At 32.0% G+C, this 21277-nt stretch overlaps 1 protein-coding gene across 1 annotated transcript in view; it reads right to left on the bottom strand.

Annotated features, from left to right (window-relative positions):
* KLHL1 (kelch like family member 1) overlaps window positions 1-21277 on the bottom strand; it is a 331681-nt gene that overhangs the window by 68093 nt on the left and 242311 nt on the right. The window contains exon 6 of the mRNA XM_081129220.1: window positions 18449-18635. Coding sequence (XP_080985346.1) covers window positions 18449-18635 — 187 coding nt within the window. The remainder of the gene's footprint in view (window positions 1-18448; window positions 18636-21277) is intronic.

Here is a 21277-nt window from a genome sequence, read left to right as displayed (position 1 = left end):
TTGGTTAAAAGCATTTTAAAAGGTAACAGGCTGTTAATTTTCATGTATGACATATGAACCAAAAATTTTGTCTGTTAAACCCAAAGTCTGCTAAATTAAGGTCCATAAAATTGAGGGTTTACTGTACTTGGTAACATAAGGTACATTATTTTTAAAAAGGTGCTTATTTTATGCTTCATTATATTTATTGTATTTTATATTGAATGTTTTATTCAACTATGTACAAATCAAAATTCCAAAGTGAACTTAATTATTGAATAAGTTCAAGGTCATCTGAATTCTCAAAATCTAATAGCATTGGGATTTCATGAATGCCTAACTAAAAATTGAGAGTTATATGCAAGCACCTTTTTCTTATGACTAACTCTTGACAAATGATGGCAGAAGAAATAGTGTAACCTCAGTCTAATTAACCCACTTCCATGAAACCTGAATTTTGCAGGAATGGGTAGACAAGGAAGTAAATATTTGAACAACTGCAATTTCCTTAAGCTCCAAAACCTTCATCAAAACCTTTGCAGAGAATTTGAGGTCAGTTCATCCTTCTAAGAGGAAATAGTTGGGAATGTGTGAAGTTAATGGCTTCTGAGCAGCCAAAGGTATTTTTATTTAAAGGAGAAAGTGAGGATAGAGATTCAAAGTCTCATTCAAACTACCTAGATGTGTCTTAAATCTGAACACATGGCAGAATTTTTAACTTTAGTGTTTTCCCTCTAATGCAGTTTTCAAAGATGATCTGTACATTTTACTTTAAAGTTACTACAGTAGAAATAGAACTGCATCCCTGTCTTCATTTTTTTTTCAAATTAGAAGCTGTACTAATTCCTGTGTGAAAAATCTGAAACCTAAGTGTCATAAAAAACCAAACATTTAATTTTACCGTTCTGTGCTAAAATCAAGGTGTTGGCAAAACTTCCTTTTATTCAGGGGGTGATAGGGAATAAGTGGTTTTCTTGTTCTTGCACCTTCTACAGGCCACCGCACACCTCACAACCCCTCCTTCCATCTTCAGAGCCAGCAACAGCACGTCTCTCTTAGGTTGATTCTTGTGATGACATTGGGCTCACCCTGATTTAATCTGAGTTAATGAGCTACAGTCTGATTAAATGTAGAATAGTCTGTTTAAGGTCAGCTAATTAACAACAGTAATTCCCTTCACAGCCTGAACACCATCCTCTGCTACCCCTTCTTGCTACAAAACTACATAAACTAACATATTCATAGATTCTGGGGATTAGGGTGTAGACTTCCTTGGGGTGCTATTATTCTGCCAACTCCAGAAGCTAAGGCCTATTTTCACTCCACTCTTTAATTTTGCTTAGTTACAAGAAGTTTAGTAATACAAAACAAAAGATCTTTTAATTTATGAAGCTTACTTATAACGTGTATTTAGTTTTAATGATCACAAAATTAAGAATATGCTCTCTTTTTCTAATGAAAGTTTTAACAATGATATTCCTCAAGACACTTTCTTACCAATATACTTAGTTAGCTGTCTGTATAAACTTCTCAATTCGTTATTATTTTTTAAAATTTATTGATTTGTTTGTGAGTTCTGTTGTGTCCTTTGCTTATAAGTGTGTATGTGTTCCCTTGGTGGGTTCCTAAGGAAGAAGAAAGACAAAGCCATTCTTTCTGAGAAATGTTACCCTGTGTTGTTCCTTATAGTAAAGGCAATATGTGTCATTACATATATTAAAAACAGAATGTGAATAGAAATGGACTGCCGTGGTGGCATGTAATAAATTTGGAAGAGACTAAAAGGGAAAATTTATTTTAAGACATGGTTACTTTAGGCTTACTCTGTTAATAAAACCATCACTGGTTATCTCAAATGCCTGTGAAGTGTAGGTGTAACTTTAAATGTGGGACTGCAGGCACAAAAGAGCCCTGGCAACTTTCATAAACTGGAACATGTCCACTGCAAGATTTCAAACTTTAGATCTAAACAACTGATTTAAAGTGACATTAGGCTCCTTAAAACAGGTATATTGAGTACATCTGGCTACAGTAGGCTATTATTAGGACTGGTTCAGTCCTTACTGTTTTGCATCTTAAACTGTAGACCACTGCTGTTAAAGCATTTTGAGGGCTGCATTAACTCTTGGAAGAAATTTTGCTGTTGTTCTGTGAAATATCACTTGGTGCAGTAACAACATTATTTTATAAACTGTATAGTATAATTTAATAAAATATAAAGTAAACTATAAAACTTCCTAATTTAAAGTAGTCATGTAATTAAAAGATGAACCTCATTTTTGTTATATAGAGCAATGTGAAATCAAAAGACAAGAATTTTTCAGACTATATTTATGACTTGTATACATTTTTATACACTTCATAATTTACTTATCACAGCCTGTGTACCAGGTAAGAGCTAGGTGCCTGGCATTTGTAGTAATGTAAAGTTTTGATGCTACTTTATTTGAAAAACCTACTGAAATGATCATTTACTGTAAAACATAGTCATAACATCAAAGGAAATAATGACACATGTTTTTCAGGATAAGTTAACATACGGTGCATGGGTTTTATTGCAATATGGTTGCTAAAGAAATATTTAATAAATATATTTTGAGTAGAGTTTTAAAATAAAAAAAATAATATTGGTGTATTGAACTATCAGAAATAGAAACTAAGGGAACAATCCCATTTACTATTGCAACAACAACAAAAAATAAGGTACCTAGGAATATATTTTACTAAGGAGGTAAAATAACTATACTTGGAAAACTATAGGACACTGAAGAAAGAAACTGAGGAATTTATAAACAAGTGGAAGAATATGCCCTGTTGATGGATTGGAAGAATTAATGCCATTAAAATGTCCACATTAAAAAAAAAAAAAGTACACATTACCCAAAACAATCTATAGATTTACCAAATTTATATTAAAATACCAATAGCATGTTTCACAGATCTAGAACAAATATTCCAAAAATTTATATGGAACTAAAACAGACCTCAAATAGCCTCAGCAATCTTGAGGAAGATGAACAAAGTTGGAGGGATCATAATACTGATACCAAACTATACTAAAAGGCCATTGTACTCAAAATAGCCTGTGCTAGCTTAGGAACAGGAATATAGACCAATGGAACAAAATAGAGTCCATAAACCAACCCATGCCTACATGGTCAATTAATACTTAACAAAGGAGGCAAGATCTTACAATGGAGTAAAGACAGTCTCTTCAATAAATGGTGATAGGAAAAATTGGACAATTACATGCAAAAAAATGAAACTAGACCACCAACTTACACCATACACAAGAATAAACTTAAAAAACGGATAAAAAGCTTAAATGTAAGTCATGAAACCATAAAAAATCCTAGAAGAAAACAGGCAATAAAATCTCAGACATCTCTCAGAGCAACATTTTTGTCAATGTATCTCCTAGGGCAAGAGAAACAAAGGAAAAAAGAAACAAATGGGACTTCATGAAACTAAAAACTTCTGCACAGCAAAAGAAACCATCAACAAAATGAAAAGGGAAGCCACTGTATCAGAGAACATATTCACTAGTGATACATTTGATAAGGGATTAATTTCCAAAATAAATAAAGAACTTATATAACTCAACACCAGAAAGACAAACAACCCAATTAAAAATGGGCAAAGGACTTGTCTAGGCACTTCTCCAAAGAAGACATACAGACAGCTAATAGACATATGAAAAAATGCTCAATGTCACTAGTCATCAGAGAGATGCAAATTAAAACCACAATGAGATATCACCTCACACCTGTCAGAATGACTATCATCAATAAATCAACAAACAAGTTTATTGAGGATGTGGTGAAAAAGGAACCCTTGTGCACTGCTGGTGGGAATGCAGATTGGTGTGGCCACTGTGGAAAGCAGTATGCAGGTACCTCAAAAAAATTAAAAATGGAACTGCCTTATTACCCAGCAATTCCACTTCTGGGAATTTATCCAAAAAAGCCCTGAAACACTAATTCAAAATAATATATGCACCCTATGTTCATTTCAGTGTTATTTACAGTAGCCAAGATTTGGAAGCTGCCCGAGTGTCCATTAGTAAATAGTGAATAAAAAAGCCATGGTACATTTACACCATGGGATACTACTCAGCCACAACAAAGAAGGAAATCTTACCCTTTGCAATAGCATGGATGGAACTGGAGGGCATTATCCTAACTGAAATAAGCCAGTCAGAGAAAGACAACTATCATATGATTTCATTCATATGTGAAATCTAATGAACAAAATAAACTAATGGACAAAACAGAACCAGAAGCATGGATACATGGAACAGACTGACGGCTGTCAGAGGGGAGGGTGGTGGAGGAGACTGGATGAAAGAAGGGATTAGCCAAGAACATATATGCATAAACTATAGACAGACAACAGTGTGGTAATAGCAGGGGTCTGGGTGCAAGGGCTGGGTGGGCAAAGGGGGGGAAATAATTAGGGATATCTGTAAGAGTGTCAACAATAAAAGCTTTTTTAAAAATAAAAAAAAAATAAAATAAGATATTATTTGATAATATTTACTGAATACTTCCTATGTTCTAAAACATTTACACGTATTAGCAAATTTAATTTTTATAAAAATCTAATGAGATAGGTATTATCATTATGCCAATTTTACAAAAAAGAAGCCAAATCAGAGAAAGCTTTAGTAACTTGCTCAGTGTCTCTCAGGTAATAACTGGAGGATTCCCAATATTAGTCTGGCTCTGGAGCCCACTCTGATAAACACTTTACACTTCATCCTACTTATAAAATGAGTTAATTGGGATTAATATATGTGGTAGGCAGAATTTTACAAATGCCCCTTCCTGGGATTTAATGACCTGTTTCCCAAAATGTGTGAATATGATAAGAAATCACTCCATTTATCATTATGTTATCTAAGCACAGTTGAATTTAATATGGGGAGATAACCTGGGTGACTCTGATCATAGGACTTCTTGAAAAAGAAAGAGATTTGTGGTAGAAGGGGAAGTTAGAGAGCTATGAAGTGGGAGCAGGACTCTTATTTATTGGTTTGAAGATGGAAGGGGCCACGTGAGAAGGAATGCAGGTGGCCTTTAGGAGCCTGGAGTGTTCCTCACCTGACAACCAACAGGGAAACAGTCCCTGAGTCCTACAGCCACAAGGAATGAATTGTCAGCAGTCTGAACTAGCTTGGAAAATGGCCTCCAGCTAAAGATGAGAAGACAGCCTAGCCAATACCCTGATTTCAGCCTTTTGAGACCTTGAGTAGAGAATCCAGACATGCCATCCTGTACTTCTGACCTACAGAACCGTCAGCTAAAAAATGGCAGTTGTTTTAAAGCCCTGATTTCGGTAACTTGTGACAGCAACAATAGTGTATATTTTACTTTGCATTTTAAAAATGTATAAAGTACTTGTTCTCCAAGTTCAGTAACATACCTAGAAGATAGATACTATCTATCTAGATACAATATAAACACAGAGGTATTTTCTTCAAGACAAAACCAAGAGCAGATTCCTTTCTCAAAATATAAAACAGAAAAAAAGTGATCAAGGCCCTGGCCGGGTAGATCAGTTGGTTAGTGTCATCCCCATATGCCAAGGTTGCCGGTTCCATCCTTGGTCAGGGGACATAAAAAAAATCAACCAATGAATGCATAAATAAATGGGATAAAAAAATAGATCTCTCTCTGTCAAAAAAAAAAAAAATTAGAAGAAAACAAAGAAGTGCTCAAGATATTATCAAAGTGTGGTTCTGGGTCTATTTGAAGTTGTTCATTCATGCAACTAAATATGATTATTTTGGGGGGAGCAAGAGAAGTTAATAATACTTGTACAGTCTATGTTGGCATTACAGACAGTAAGACTTATTCCAACATTTATAATTCAAATATTTAGCAACCCTACTTATCTTGAACATGGCACAGAATAAAATAACATTTTTCTGAACTGACCAAATAGATGTCACAAAAAGAGTCTATAATAAAGATAAAGCTCTTTCATTCAATTCATTTTTGCCTTTTTCATAAACCAGCACCCTGATTTATGTTAATTGAAGTCTCCCTGTGATCTACTGATGTTTATTCGTTTCAAAGTGAAGGCTTAAATTAGTACCACATTAGGTAAAAGTATAATGACTTCTATTATCTCCAAACTTTTTACTTCTTATTTTCTGTGAGTATCACAGAAGCAATTTAAGGTAGCCTTAAGGAGTCTCTTTCCTTGCCAAAGAAGAGACACACACTGGAGGGTTAAGGTCTGGACAGCATGAAACATACGCACAAATACACTCAAGCTCATTCCCCTGTGGGTCTGCAAGGGAGACTTAATTTAGAGAAAGGATGGATTTATTTTTGTTGCTATATATTCATAGAGAAATTAGATTGATTAAAAAGAATGTACTGAGAACTCAAGAATTTATAATTATAGTGGGCATTTTATCACAACACGCTAATTTATCATTCAATCTACATTCATTGAAAGACCTACAGAATGTACAGTGATGTGGCCCAATTCCTTTACTAAAAAGTAAAATAAAGTTATTAATAGGCTAAATGTTGAGAAATTTGACTTACAAGTTTAACTCTGATCTATCCTTAGAAGAGACACCAGAAATAATTACAGCCTAGATAGTCACTAAGCTTTGTCTTTTTCTAGTGAAGATAAGGCTATGAAAGGAAACTTGGCTGATAGACCATTCAGTTTTCACCTGAGGGAGCTTCTCTTCACTTCTCAATAAAGTCATGACTTCCAGCAGCTGGGAGTCCCTTGTCTGGGAACTCACTGGGAACAATATAAACAACTGAAATTTAACTTAACAAATGAGCATTTTCCCCCTGATTATAAAGATTTTTAAAGAAATAGGTACCTTGACTTTACCTAGTTTCACCCCTGGGACCCTTGGGAAAGTATGGGTCTTCCCTAGAATATCTCTTAGAGGCCCAGTAAGTAGACATCTATTCCAGAACACAATACTTTGTGTCTGAAAAACAAACTGGGCTTAGGTTGTGATGTTATTCATGGTTTTCAGTTGTTTCTATAGCTTTGTACAGACTGATGACCTTGAACTGGCAATCTCTAATGATGTACTTCAAGTTCAAAGAAAAGGCACTGAAGTGGAACCAAAGTGACTGGAGTTACTGAGGCAGACATCAAGTAGGGCAGCATTCAAAGGGCAAAGATGAAAGAATAAGCTTTCTTTTATTGTATTGCTTTTCTTTAGAAAAAGGCATCCAGTATTTTTAAGTTATTTCTCCCACCTAATTGCAAATGCTCAGATTTTTCTGACAGAACTCTAAGGGAATCATATTCTTTAGCCACATAATGATTGCTATTGAGTTAAATGCTTTAAAAATTATCTAGTTATAGAACTGCAGTTTGAAAAGCTGTTCTTTAAAAGTTCTTGATAAGGCAGGTTGTCCAGTTCAAGCCAAGGAAGTAAAAATCAGGTCAAGGTGGTTAATTCTACCTATCTATTTCACTTCCCGGTTTTGCCTTTCAACAATACTGATAATCATACAGAGTAAGGAGACAAATTATGGATAAAATGATCTGGCTAAGTCCTTTGAATAGACAGAAAAATATATTAGGAGTTTATTCCTAAATCAGATAATTTAAAAATTTTAGATATGTGAAAATCTGAAGCACACATTAAATATTAAAATACCATAGTATAGGTTCTATAATAAAAGTTTCAATAAAATCCTCAAGAAATTTGTTTTTATTTTATAGTTAAGAGTTAAAGCTTTTCTGCCTTTATTTTTTCTCACCAATATTCTCCTTATTATTAGCTATATTAAGAAAATTTGCTTCGAGTTCACAGGAAAGATGCATGACTGTCTCATCAGCCACCAGGCTTAGTGAAAAATCAATAATTGACCTGTGGCTGCATCTAGGCTGTCAACAAGGAAGCAATGCAAATATGCAGAAATAAAGGACAATTTAAATTCTTCTCCTCCTGTTCACTCAATCAATTATTGTCTGAGGGAAGAGTCCCTGCTACTGTGACCTTGACATGCAATCCGCCTACTTAGTTTATCTTTAACTCGGCTCCATTTAGAGTTCACAGCTATCACGCATAAGATGATAAACAGAACAATGTAATAGTGAAATTTTCTTAGTGTTTTCTCTCTTTTACATGCAAAGAATATCAATTTGAAAAATCCCCCGCTTTTAACTCTCTGCTTAATCATTTTTTTTTGAACTAAATGATCTCCTAAATGCCTTAGTCCCAGCCAAAGGGCCCTCTGCTTGCCTGCTGCCACACTGTACGGGGGAGGAATCAGGGGCTGCTTTGTGTCAAGAAGAAAGTAGTGCCTCTCAGGATCTGGATTCTCTTTCAGCCAAACAAAGGAGGGCTGTTTCTTCATAGGCTTGTACCTACAGTCAGCATTATACCTTAACGCTGTAGTTTTATTTCTCTGTCTCAAGCAGCACAATTCTACAATGCCCCCTCAAATACAGACAGTCTTTGTTTTGAATGGTTCTGATATCTATGAATTTCGGTTACCATGATTTGGTTAAATAACCCCAGTCCACCAAAAATTTTCAGTTACTATAATACAGGGGTTGACGAATGTAGGTTTATAGTTGTGAGTATACAAAACGTAGAATTTATTCTTATATCATTATTTATTAATTATTGTATTATTTATTTGTATTACAACTATAAACCTATTTCTGCCCACCTCTCTACATTAACTGTGAGTAATTTGCACAAACTACAAACTTTGCTATTAGTTTTTCAGTCCACAAATCACCACTCAAATAACAGATGCACATCATGATCAATGACCAATCCTGTCACTTCTTCCAAAGTCAGAAAGGTGATTAATTATTGCACTTCTGTTATTGGGTTCATGCACAAGCTATTTGTTGCCTTCTAGTGATAGAAGTATTTTACAAAGTAAAATGGGTTATTAAAATGAGAATTGGCCAACAAAGACGTAAGTGGAGTATAAAAAGAAAAAGTAATGGGGGAGTTAAATTTACAATAGAATCTCAGACTCTATACTCAGAAGGTTGGGAATTGCCTCTGGAGCATTAGGTAACCCCATCCTTTACTTAAAGTACTGGGCTTCCTGCACAAAGGCCAGACAGTCAGAGCTTGCTCCCTTTACCTCAAGGGATGCTCTTGGGCAGATAAGCAGGTAGACCAGGAGGTTGCTTGTGGTGGGACAATGTAAACATGCAGAGAAATTGCCCACTCTAGCTGCCAATAAATTCGTTTTGTGTGAAGGGAATGTGGCATTTGGAAGCAGTTTTCTAGAAATATGGTAGAGAGGTCAATTTTTCAAAAACGGGGTTGGAAAACTTTTCCTGTAAAGGGCCAGAGAGTGAAAAACAGTCCTTGTGGATATTCTTACCGGTCTCTTTGTTGCAACTATGTGGTTATTACTGAGGGAAAGCAGTGATAAACAATGGATAAACAAATGAGTGAGTCTCCATAAAACTTTATGGTCATTGAAATTTGAATTTTATGAAATGCAAATATTCAATAAATGCATCAAGAAATATTTTTTATTTTATTTTTTCAACCCTTATAATGTAAAAACCAAAGCCAACTAAACAGACAGTGGGCTAGATTTGGCCTGTGGACCTTATTTTGCCAACTCTTATTCTTAAAATATCAATAAAATGTAAATATTCAGAGAAAACGGAAATTAAAAATGTTTATTGGTTATAATAAAGTCAAGACGTCTTCATTTTTAGAAAGAAACAGATTGAATTTCTAGATATAAATTTGCATATAATATTGCTCTTGTCAAAGTGGCCTTCTCCAGAAAACTTTTAAAAATAGAAACACTATCCCCTCATCCTGACTCCCCATTACCCTTTCTTTATATTTCATTATAACTTGTCATCACATGAACTATAATATAATGTATGTTTGTTTATAGTCCCCTCAAGATAATTTAAGCTACAACAGGCCAGGAACAATTGTTGTTAATTTACCAGAACCAAGAAAACAGACTGGAAATTAGTAGATACTCAACAAAAGAGTGAGTTGATAATCTGGGATTCCAAGAAATGCTGAGAAACTGACAGTAGAAAGGATACAATTATATTCTAATTTTAAAATTAATATTTTTCAATTATTAAAGCACAGATTTTTAAAAAATCTATATTTTTCCTAATTTGGGAGAAAAAAACAATACTAGCAGAATTATCAGAAAAGTACACTTTTTACTCAATATGTGAGCACCTAAAAATGATTTAAATCTAATAGAATAATAAGACTGCCAAATATATGACACCATTATTTATTCATGTTCATGCTTTAGAGGTAAACATCAGCATTGGTCACCTATTAAGATTCTGGTAAAGATGTCACTTAAAAGGATATCATATATATATATATATATGTGTGTGTGTGTATGTGTGTATACATATACATATACACACACATATACACACACACACACACACAATACCTCTAACTAGAACTTTATGACAATAAACCAAGTAAAGCCTAAGAATGGTATAATATGTGAAAATAATTTATTTGTATAATTGCTTTAAAATATACTTAATTTAATAATTCTTATGATTAATAATAGCTGTTTTAAAATCTTTATCTGATCAAGATTAAATTGATACTGAATTATTGAATTTTGATGCATATTCCATTTAGACAACAAAGTTTATATTCACGGTTAAAATCATATGTGTAAATCAGACATGCAAAAGCTTTTAATAAGTGAACTCATCTTGCTCATAAACAAGAGGTAAAACTAGTAATATCCCAGGTGTCCATCAACAAGAAAATGGACAAACAGATTACTACTAAGCAATTAAAGAGAATGAACTATTGATATACATAACAACATGAATGAGTCACCAAAATATATACTAATTGACACAAACCTTAGATAAAAGGGTACAAAATGTATGATTACATGAAGTTCAAGAATAGGCCAAACTAATTTAAGTTGATAAAAAATTAGAGAGGTCGTCTTTGGAGATGTAGAAGTCAGGGACTGACTTGGAAGTATATTAGGAAACTTTCTGGAGTAATGGCAATATTCTCTCTCTTGTTAGGTGTTTGAATTAAGTGTGTGTATATATATACATAAATGGTGTTAAAACCCAGTTAAAGGTACACTTAAGATGTATGCATTTCACTGTGTGTTATTTTACCTAAAAGCTCTAAATAACTGTGAAATTAGCATATTAGAGACATTAGTAGTTATTTATGGTAGGAAATATAATGACTTTGTGTTGAATTTTAAAAATTTTATTTAATAATTATGTCATGTGTTTCAGCCTAGAAATAGTCACTGAAAAATAAGGTTTTTAATTTTATATCTAAAAGTTACTTCTTTCATGTACATAAGTTATTCTTGCTGGAAATAATATACACATAAAAGTTTAATGAAATAATAAAACTTTTATTGTTAAAATAATTAATTGAGATTGTGGAATCTAAAGGACATAATAAACTGTGAAGAAAATAGATTCAATGACAAAGAAGAATGGAACAGACTGATGAATCTCAGAGGGAAAATGGAGGTGGGTGGGTGGCTGGGGAGAGATTAACCAAAAATTTATGTGTATATATGCATAACCCAGGGACACAGACAATAGTGTGGTGGAGGCCTGGGGTAGGGAGTGGGTGTGGGGTGGAAGGGATTAATGGGGAAAAAAGGGGACATCTGTAATATTTTCAACAATAAAGATAAATTAAGAAAAAAAAGAATTTATTGAAAGTGACCTTTATAAATTTGTATTTGTGTACATAAGTTTTCTGAAGATTTAAACATATCCATTTCTGGGGCATTTAAAAATGCTAATTTAATAGTTCTTCATACCTATTCTAAGAATAAAATTTTTAAATATACACTGAATTTTAATGCAATGTCTGTATGCTATTAAAAAGTAAAGCTGATAAGAAATTGACCAAATAGATCATTTTAAATCAGGTAGAAATGGTTAAATTATTTATAATTGTGTATGTATAAAAATATTTCCAAAAATAAAAGAGAAATAATATGCTATAGCATATTTGGTTATTTTAATGACATACATTTTATATTCCCTCCCCCCCAAAAAAAACCCATAAAATAGGGTTTGTTTATCTGTTCTGGGATTTTTTTGTCCCCTCAATATATTAGAGATTTAGTTGTAAACTTTAGCAAAATCTTTAAAAAATCATTTATTAAGAATTAAAAGTATGTCAAGCTTTTATGTTGGCATTTTAAAAAGTCACTCTCTGCACATTTCATTATTAATAGGTTAAATGTGGGCAAAGGAGTATAAGAAATAACAAATTTTGAAATTACACAGATATCTAGATTTAAACTCTTCCTTGACTACTTACTATATTGTAGAAATTAAGAACATTTTTAATCTCTGTCAAATTGATCAAGAATATACTCTCAATGTAAGTTTGTTGTACAAAGTGAATGAAATTTTGTATATGGTAGTGCTTAGAGGTAGGTATTTAAAATATATGCCATTGATGAAATTGCTTTATCATTTCCAAATGATCAGTTACTAAGGAAAAATATCATACATTCATAATATTTTTCTACTTAAAGGGTTCTATTGGGAAAATTACTTAGGTAACAGCAATCTTGTATTTACAGTTTGCCTTTCAAGTCTTCCAAAGATTATAAGTAAAGGGGGATTTCATACTAATACAAAGTTTATGTTAATAACTAGCATTTTATACTTCAAAATGAATGTCTTATTTGTATATGAGATTTGTTCATTTTGGACATATTAAAATCAGTAAATAAGTTGTAATTTAAATACCCCAGATATTTAGTAAAAGCTTATTAGAAGTAACAAGTGTTTCTAAATCTAAAAACATGAAGTTTCAGCTTCCAAGTTATTTATAATTTAGAAAATAGAATTAATCTATCACATTAGGACAAAGATTCTCATGATACTATATATTCTTACATTCCCACCCAGCATTTTTCATCTAGTTACCTGTATAAGGAAACATTCAATGGTTAGAAAAAATTCATAATGAATCCAGATGATAATAATGGTGTTACTCACAGAAAAAAGTTGGAGGCCAGGAAGTATTTAATAATTGGATTAAGCCTGAGTAAACTGTGGCGTGTCCATGTAAATAAGAATAAGTAAGCTATTTGAAATGACGTATTTCAAAAATTTAATGAAAAATAAATTTACACATGTAATATAAATAATAAATAAGAACAACAAAAATAACAACTTTAAGCATACTAGTAAATCTAAATACACCTATATTTAGATACCTATCTAGATAATTAATGCCAGAGATAGAAAGAGAGAGATGAAAACAAAGGTAAACAGGTATATCTCTCTGAATATGGAGATATATATTATGGCTGTATACAACAAACTCATATACCATATGTATACATACATAAACACATATGTATATGTATATACTTTTACATAGAAATTTGGAAAAGGAAATACACCACACTGTTAACAATTTTAACAATTGTATTAGGGTTATATCCTCACTGTTGGCTTTTCTTATCTTATCTATGCTTTACCAGATAAAGAAACTTAAAAATAAAATGAAAAAAATAAATAAATAAACAAATAAATAAAACATTGTTTACAAAGGAAAAAAAATAAATAAACCAAACTTCTAAAGGAATTATGATTTCTATGGACTTGTGAAAATTTTTTATCAAAATATCAGTAAATTTATTGATACTATCTACTGCATTGATTTAAATCTGCATTTAATTTCAGCTGACTCCATTTTAAAAAATTGTTCTCCTTATGAAAACTACTTTTTGTTATTTATTGACTTTTTAAAGCAGTATTTAGATTTATATGTCCCCTCATTTCTCATTCATAGTAGAATGAACATCAATAAATATATTAATGATTTTAATTGAGCTTAAAACATGCTATAAGTTACTACATTCGTAAAGACTTATTTTTCCGTATTTTCCAGGTATGGCAGTGAATTAAATCCTACTGTCTATTACACACTGCAAACTTACATTTATGACTGGATTGTCTTTTTTCATATGATTCACGTGGTTCAACATTCTCCAACGTTGTCTATATTGGTATAAAAAGCATTTACCTTACCCAGCATGGTAATTATTTATATAAATGTCATTTATATGAATATTTTATTGTCTCATTTTCTTTCCTGTGTCACATCACAACTGTTTCATAGAACCCCCTATATACAGTCTTATGACTCCTTAGATGACTTGGCCTTATTCCATAGCATGATTAGGAAGTTCAGCCACAGGTTACTGCTTGGTATCAAACATGTTAGAATGCCTTGCAATAGTTTAGTCTCTTTACATACTCTATCTCATTTAATTATTATAAATTTTACAGAAATAGAATATAATATTGAGAAAGGGCAAAGTGTACTGGAATTTTAAATGACATGCCTGGATTTGAACAGGCATTTTTCTGATTCCAAAGACTGTGTCTCTACTAGGAACATCACCTGCTTTCGAAGACCTCTGGAGTTCAAATCAGAATCGACCCTGTTAAGCCTTTCAGTGAAGTCTGCTTGTGTCTTTTCTCTACTCACATGCTTTTGTCTCCCCACTGGCTATATTTCAGCCATGAGGGATTTTTCTCTATTTTTCAAGATGTCATACTCCTTCAACTCTAAACCTTCACATTTGATGTACCTCTAGTATGGAATTTAACACCACAACCACTCTGCCATTTCGGCAATGTGCTAAGCTAATGTCTAATAATTCTTCAGATTTCAGCTAGGAAAAAAAAAAAAAAAAAGCAGTCTCAAATACTTGCCTTGTACTCTCCTTATTTTTCTAGCCTAGACTGGGATGGCTCCCAGGCATTGTACTGATTGCACTTGCAATTCCCTTCTTGTAACACTCATTTTACTCATAAATATTTCGCATACTATTTGTTTTCACATATTAACCTGGCAGCTCTGTGAAACAGGGGTCATATGCATACTGTTCACCATGGTCATAAATTCTTAGCACAGAGCCTGGAACAAAATAGATGTGTATTATTATTGAATGTATACATATGTCAGTATAAGAAGGAGAGGAGAGGACAATGCTCTGAAATTTCATAATATCTACAGAAAATTGTACCCATAGTTTATCAGTCCCATGAGATAGCCTTTGTAACCCAGTTATCACAGAGCTGGAGAGGAAACCAAGGAATGTTTACATAGTCTTTTCTAAGGAATAATATAAACATGTAAATAATTCCAAAAAATAACACCAGGTATTGTATTTCATATAGTATTGTATTGTATTATTGTTCAAACTAGTCATGGAAAATTAATTCCAATATTTTGCTATACTATGATACATATTTTCTTTTTCTTTCTTTTTTTTTTTACATTTTCATTTCCTTTGCCTCAATACCTTTCAAGAAAACAGAACACAATTTTAAGATAAAATCTTAATGCCTATTTAGAGATAAGACAAATTAATGAGGTGTGAAAAATACTCCTTAAGCAGTAAAAGCATGATGGAAATAAAAAGAATTACCTTGAAAATGCCCTATTCACTCTTTAAATACTTTGTCATATAGATACATTGGGTTTCTATATGTTTCTGCTTCCCAAAAAAGAAAAAAAGAAAAAACAAAACAAAAAAAACCAAAAAACAGGTTTTCTGAGGTTTGATATTGTTAAATTTTTTGCTACATTTATGAAATATATTTAATATCCAATTCTTATAGAGAGCTAAGGATATAGTATTCTTAAGAATTCTTAAAAAGTTCTTCAAATATTTTTTTCTGTTTTATTTCTGATTTAAGCAGGAAATCTTTTTAAACTTCCTGTATTATAACACTCATCTAAACCTCTACATTATTGGATAAGGTTTTCAATAACTAAATCATTAGTATTATTTAATTCTAAAATGAAAGATATTTATAATTCTTAAGAAAGTGCATTTATAAAGAATTCTTTCAATCTCAAAAGACTACTGCGTAAGATGAAAGAAATTCAAGTCCTGGCAAACAGTTTAACTAATTAGACTCCATCAACTTACTTTTTTTATGCTCTCACAATTGTATTAAATTCACCAAGATTAAAAATTCAAATTAGTTATGCACTTTGGTTCTTTAACAGTATAGTGATTTTTTGTACTAACAATAATTTACTGTTTATTGTTCAGTTCCAGTCATAAATAAATAAATAAGATAAAATAAATAAAAACATTGGATAAAAAAGTTGTGGGACATTTACACAATGGAATACTATGCAGCTGTAAAAAAGAAGGAACTCAGCCTTTGTGACAACAAGGATGTACCTGGAGATTATTATTCTAAGCGAAATGGGCCAGAGAAAGACAAAAACCATATGATCTCATTTATACAAGAAATTTTATGAACAAAATAAATTGAGGAACAAAAACAGAACCAGAGGCATGGATACATGGAACAGTCTGACAGAGGTCAGAGAGGAGGTGGGAGGGGGGACTTGGAAGAGAAGTTGAAGAGATTAGCCAAAGAACACATCTATGTAGCCCATGGACACAGATAACAGAATAGTGAAGCCAGGGGAGGGGTGGTGGGGGCTGGGTGGAGGTGTACAAATGGAGGAAAAATGGGGAATGTCTGTAATATTGTCAACAATAAAAAAATGTTATGTGCACATAACACAATATACAGATGACATATTATTTTATTGTATACCTGAAACCTATATGATTTTATTAACCAATGTCACCCCAATAAATTCAATAAAAAATAAAAAATAATTTTTCAAAACAATAAAAATGTTATGTGCAAGTTTACAAATGAAATTGAACTTGTCTGGGCATTCTTCCTGCAGAATACAGTGTCCTTTAAAAACAAATGTCACTGGCCACTTTGTAAAGTATATGATTGTCTGGCCACTGTGCTGTGCACCTGAGACTAAGGCAGAATGGTATTGAATATGAACTATGGTTAAAAAAATGCCATTTATTTGTGTTTAAAATTCGATAAACACATATAAAACTGTTGCCCATTTATGAACTCTGAGACTTGGATGAATGTATTCATTGAAAGTCACTGAAAATCAGAGAATTTACTTTTATAAGTAAAATGAATGTTATAATGTTGCAATAAATGTTTCACTCTTCTACTCTAAGAGGTGGCTAATCATGTCATGTGGTGCATGCTATTGGCTATTTATTACTCTCATAAGGACAACATGGATACAGGTTAACATCTGTTTTTTACTTGGAAAAAAAATCATTTGACATCTTAGTATAATTTTTAACAACTTTATACTTTAGATTTGTATGTGATATTTTCTCTTTTACCACTTTAAAAAAGAGGGTTTTAAACCACTGTATCATTCTTTGAAAACTTCTGACACGTTCTCTTAAAGTAATAACACATATTAAGGAGAGAGAAAAGGAGGAAACCGAGACAGGGAAGCAGAGAGAGAAAAAGGGAGTGAGATGAATGCCATTTTCTTAGTTCTTAAAGCAACACATTATTTAAACTTTTAAACCAATAGTTACACTTTTATGTTAATGCTCTATTGCTCATTTTATGTGATAATTACTAGAGCTCAATATCCCAGTAAATAGGAGTTATTTTTTTTCAAAATAATTAAACTAGTTAAAAGCATCTAATATCTACAAGATATGTCCATCAAGACTAAAATGGGAATGTGTAATTTCCTATTAATGATATTAGCTTGTCTTCTAATTACATTAATTATTAGCCATTATTAGGATCTTACTCCACAGAGGTTGAAGTAAGTTTTCTTGCTTCCTTCTGATTCTTTCATAAAAAAGCTTCTTTAGAAGTGGCTGAGTAGGTGATCACACTGTGCTTGCATTTTTTTACATGAGCTTTAAATATATTATGTATAAATATATCAATTATTAGGCACAGCCATATGACACATATTATTTGTCTTCTGGACTTGTTCAAGAAAATTAAGACCCATCTAAGAAAGTCTAAGGAGGAAAAATATTAATAGACATACTTTTCCACTAAGAAATGCAAGAGCAAAACCTTCAAGCATATGTTTTCAATTTTTTAAACAAATCATTCACTTCCTTTTGAAGGCCAAAATTGTTAAATCTATTAAATTTGCAAATTATAACTGCCACAATTTTTACACCAAATTATAATTGTCTATTTACTTGACTGGCTTCTGTGTGAAATTCTAAACTGCTCGTAAGCAGAAAATTTCTACATAATATTGCTTTCAGCAAGCAAGTACCTGGCAACATTACTTTCTTTTACTTGGAATGGAAATACAGTTCTAAATATATCCAAAAACTATTTGGCCTGTGTTTTCTAAGTGCTCTAAATCCCATTTTGTTTCATATGAAATTTGAACATAATGCATAAGAAAAAAAGGGTTTAAAGATAAATAAGAAGCAGAGGTAGCAACTACAGACTGAAAATAAGAGGTGTTTTTAAATGGTTCCCTTAATCTTAAATCTTAAAGGATAAAACTAAGTTTATGAGAAGATTGTAGGTATTATACAGTTTGCAATGTTAAAGTGATGTGATGGTGTGATACAGAGTATGTATTATAAATAGATCTAGAGTGATATACCTTTGTTGTTATCCATTCCTCCTACAGCATACAGAGTTCCAACTGTAGATTTTCTAGGTTTAGTTCTTGGACTTTGCATTAAAGTTCTTCTTTCTGGCAATAGATGATATTTCATTGCTTCCAGAATCAACTTTTGACATTCCAGATCATTCTTAAATAACGCATGGTTTTCTAGGTCAGCCAATATCTGTAAATAACACATATACGTTAATGATGTTTTCTAGAAATGTACATATGACATCAGTAGTTAGAATTAGAAACTTGATGTTTATGATATTATCCCTTTATTGAGAGGCATACAGAATGTAATAAGAATTAATTACATTGACAAGTAAATATAAGTAAGATGCATGCCTTCTAAGAGAAACAGAATGGATATGTTTTCCATTCAATATTATTTATTATCACTTTATTACACAGACTATAAAGGAACTTCTAGAGATCTCTTTTTCTAATTTTTTCTCTTACAAAATCTGTTTATAAATCAAATATAGTTGCCTATGTTGGCCATAAACATATCTGGTGAAGGAAATTAAAAAGTAATCTTCAAATTAGTTCATAACAATCCTATCATACATACTGGATGGGGCCAAAGTACGTTTACAGTTGTTTGTATGGAAAATAATACAATAATTAATGAATAATAATACAGGAATAAATTCTGTAATAATAATACAGGAATAAATTCTGTGTTTCATGTATGCACAACTGTAAACCTAATTTTTCCCCACTCTGTATTTATATACTTACTTTAAGATATTCCAGATACAGCTTAAATGCTTTGCAGATTAGAAAAAAATGCAATACAAATTTAAAAAGGCAAGTAAATAGCTTCCAATAGTGAAGCTAAAAATTTACTTTCAAACTCCAGCACCTGAAAGAACAATAGAGTGAGATCAGCAGTTTTAAGCTACATTATGTCTCTCTTGCTCGCACCAGCTTTTCATCCCTATATATTCTGTGTACTTTTCTTTGAACACATCTATAGTCTGCTTTACTTTCTTCTTCCTCTGTTACTCTTTACATTCTCTTATTTCTTGATTCTTTCAGTATCACATACTCTTTCTTAATGAATCAATGTGTCATTTTCAGTGACAGTTAAATCTGTCACATAGATTTAGAAAATGTATAAGTAACTAACAAAGAAGTTAACATTGGCTCATTGACCTTTTCTCCAACACTCGTAGGAAATTGTCCCACATCTGAACACTAATGTTTATTGAGTGAGTATATTAATATATGATGGCAGCAAACAATTAAATAATTACTTTTAATGTTATACATTTAACCTTAAGTAAATTTAATAGCCACTTTAATACATAAATTACTGTTGGAGATGCCACAAAGAATGTAAAAAACATATAAGAGGTGGGAACGATAAACTGAAAAATTCTGAGGCTGAATTGGAATATAAGGTATTAGTTACCAGATGCTTTGGAAGATGGAGGGGAAGATGTTTAATTAAGTCCAGGCTATGTTTTTCATCTCATAGATTAAACCTGAGTTGCCTCCCTGCCAAATTTCATTCTAAACACTAAATAAGAAAAAAATAGATTAAAGTGAAGGGATTAAGCAATAAAAAATAGAAAAACAAAAAATAAAAACAAAAACAACTCATAGACACAGACAGTAGTACGCTGATTACCAGAGGGAAATGGGGTTGGGAAGAGGCAGAAAGGGTGAAGGGGGATAAATGGTGATGGAAGGAGACTGGACGTGGGGTGGTGAACACACAGTACAAAATGTAGATGATGTATTAGAGAATTGTACACCTGAAACCTATATAATTTTATTAACCAATGCCACTCCAACAAATTCAATAATACATATTTTAAAACTTTCTAAAAAAGTAAAGAAAAGATGATATGGAATAGAATGAGGGGTCTCTAGTGGACATTTTTAAAATGATCACTATTTTACTGTTTTAGTAACACTGTTATTTTTAACCACCAAAAAAAATATCTATTTCTAACAAGGGCCTTGTAGTCTTTATAAACTTTAAAAAGCAATAATAACAAAACAACAACAACAACAACAAAGTAAGGAACAAATTCAGATTAATAAAATGATTAAGCTGACTTTTAAACTCAATTGTCTAGATTTTCTATAATGATCCAAGATTAACACAAATATTGATCCTCCTTATAAATAAGTTTGTTTTTTAAAATTCTTTAATTTTTGATGAAACCTGAACTATTGTGACAGTTTCTTTGCTTGTCAAACTTAGAAAAATATCAATATGCTTCAATAACTGTATATTACTTAGAAATATTGTACAAGTTTATTGTACAAGCATTTGTACAATAGTAGTCTACAATTATATTTGGTTCTTAAGATACTACATACCAATACTCTATGCAATCAGGGATAATCATAGCATAATTCAATTTCCAAAAATAAATGCCCTTGAAAGTTTCTCAATATCTTCACTGTTAGAACGTTCTTTTTATAAAAACATATTTTTATTGATTTTTTAGAGAGAAAGGAAGGAAGAGGGAGAGAGAGAAACTCGATGAGAAACATGGATTGGCTGCCTCTTGCATGCCCCCTACTGGGGATCGGGCCTGCATGTGGGGATTATGTGCCCTGACGAGGAATCGAACTGGGACCTCTTGGTGCCTGGGTCAACACTCAGTAACTGAGCCACACTGGCTGGGCAGAACGTTCTAAAACTTAGAATAATCATCAACTACCTCCTTATAAGAGGATAAGTGTATATTAAACCTCAAGAAAATATTCTACCATCTACAAATCAATAGTGTTTCAGAATAGTTTGTCATCTAAAAGATATATAAAAAATAAAAAATCCTGAGACACAATATGAAGAAG

This window comes from Miniopterus schreibersii (genome assembly GCF_964146895.1).
Source record: "Miniopterus schreibersii genome assembly, chromosome: 2".
Taxonomy (NCBI): domain Eukaryota; kingdom Metazoa; phylum Chordata; class Mammalia; order Chiroptera; family Miniopteridae; genus Miniopterus; species Miniopterus schreibersii.
Note: the sequence above shows the minus strand (reverse complement) of the source record. Positions and strands in the feature narration are given on the sequence as shown.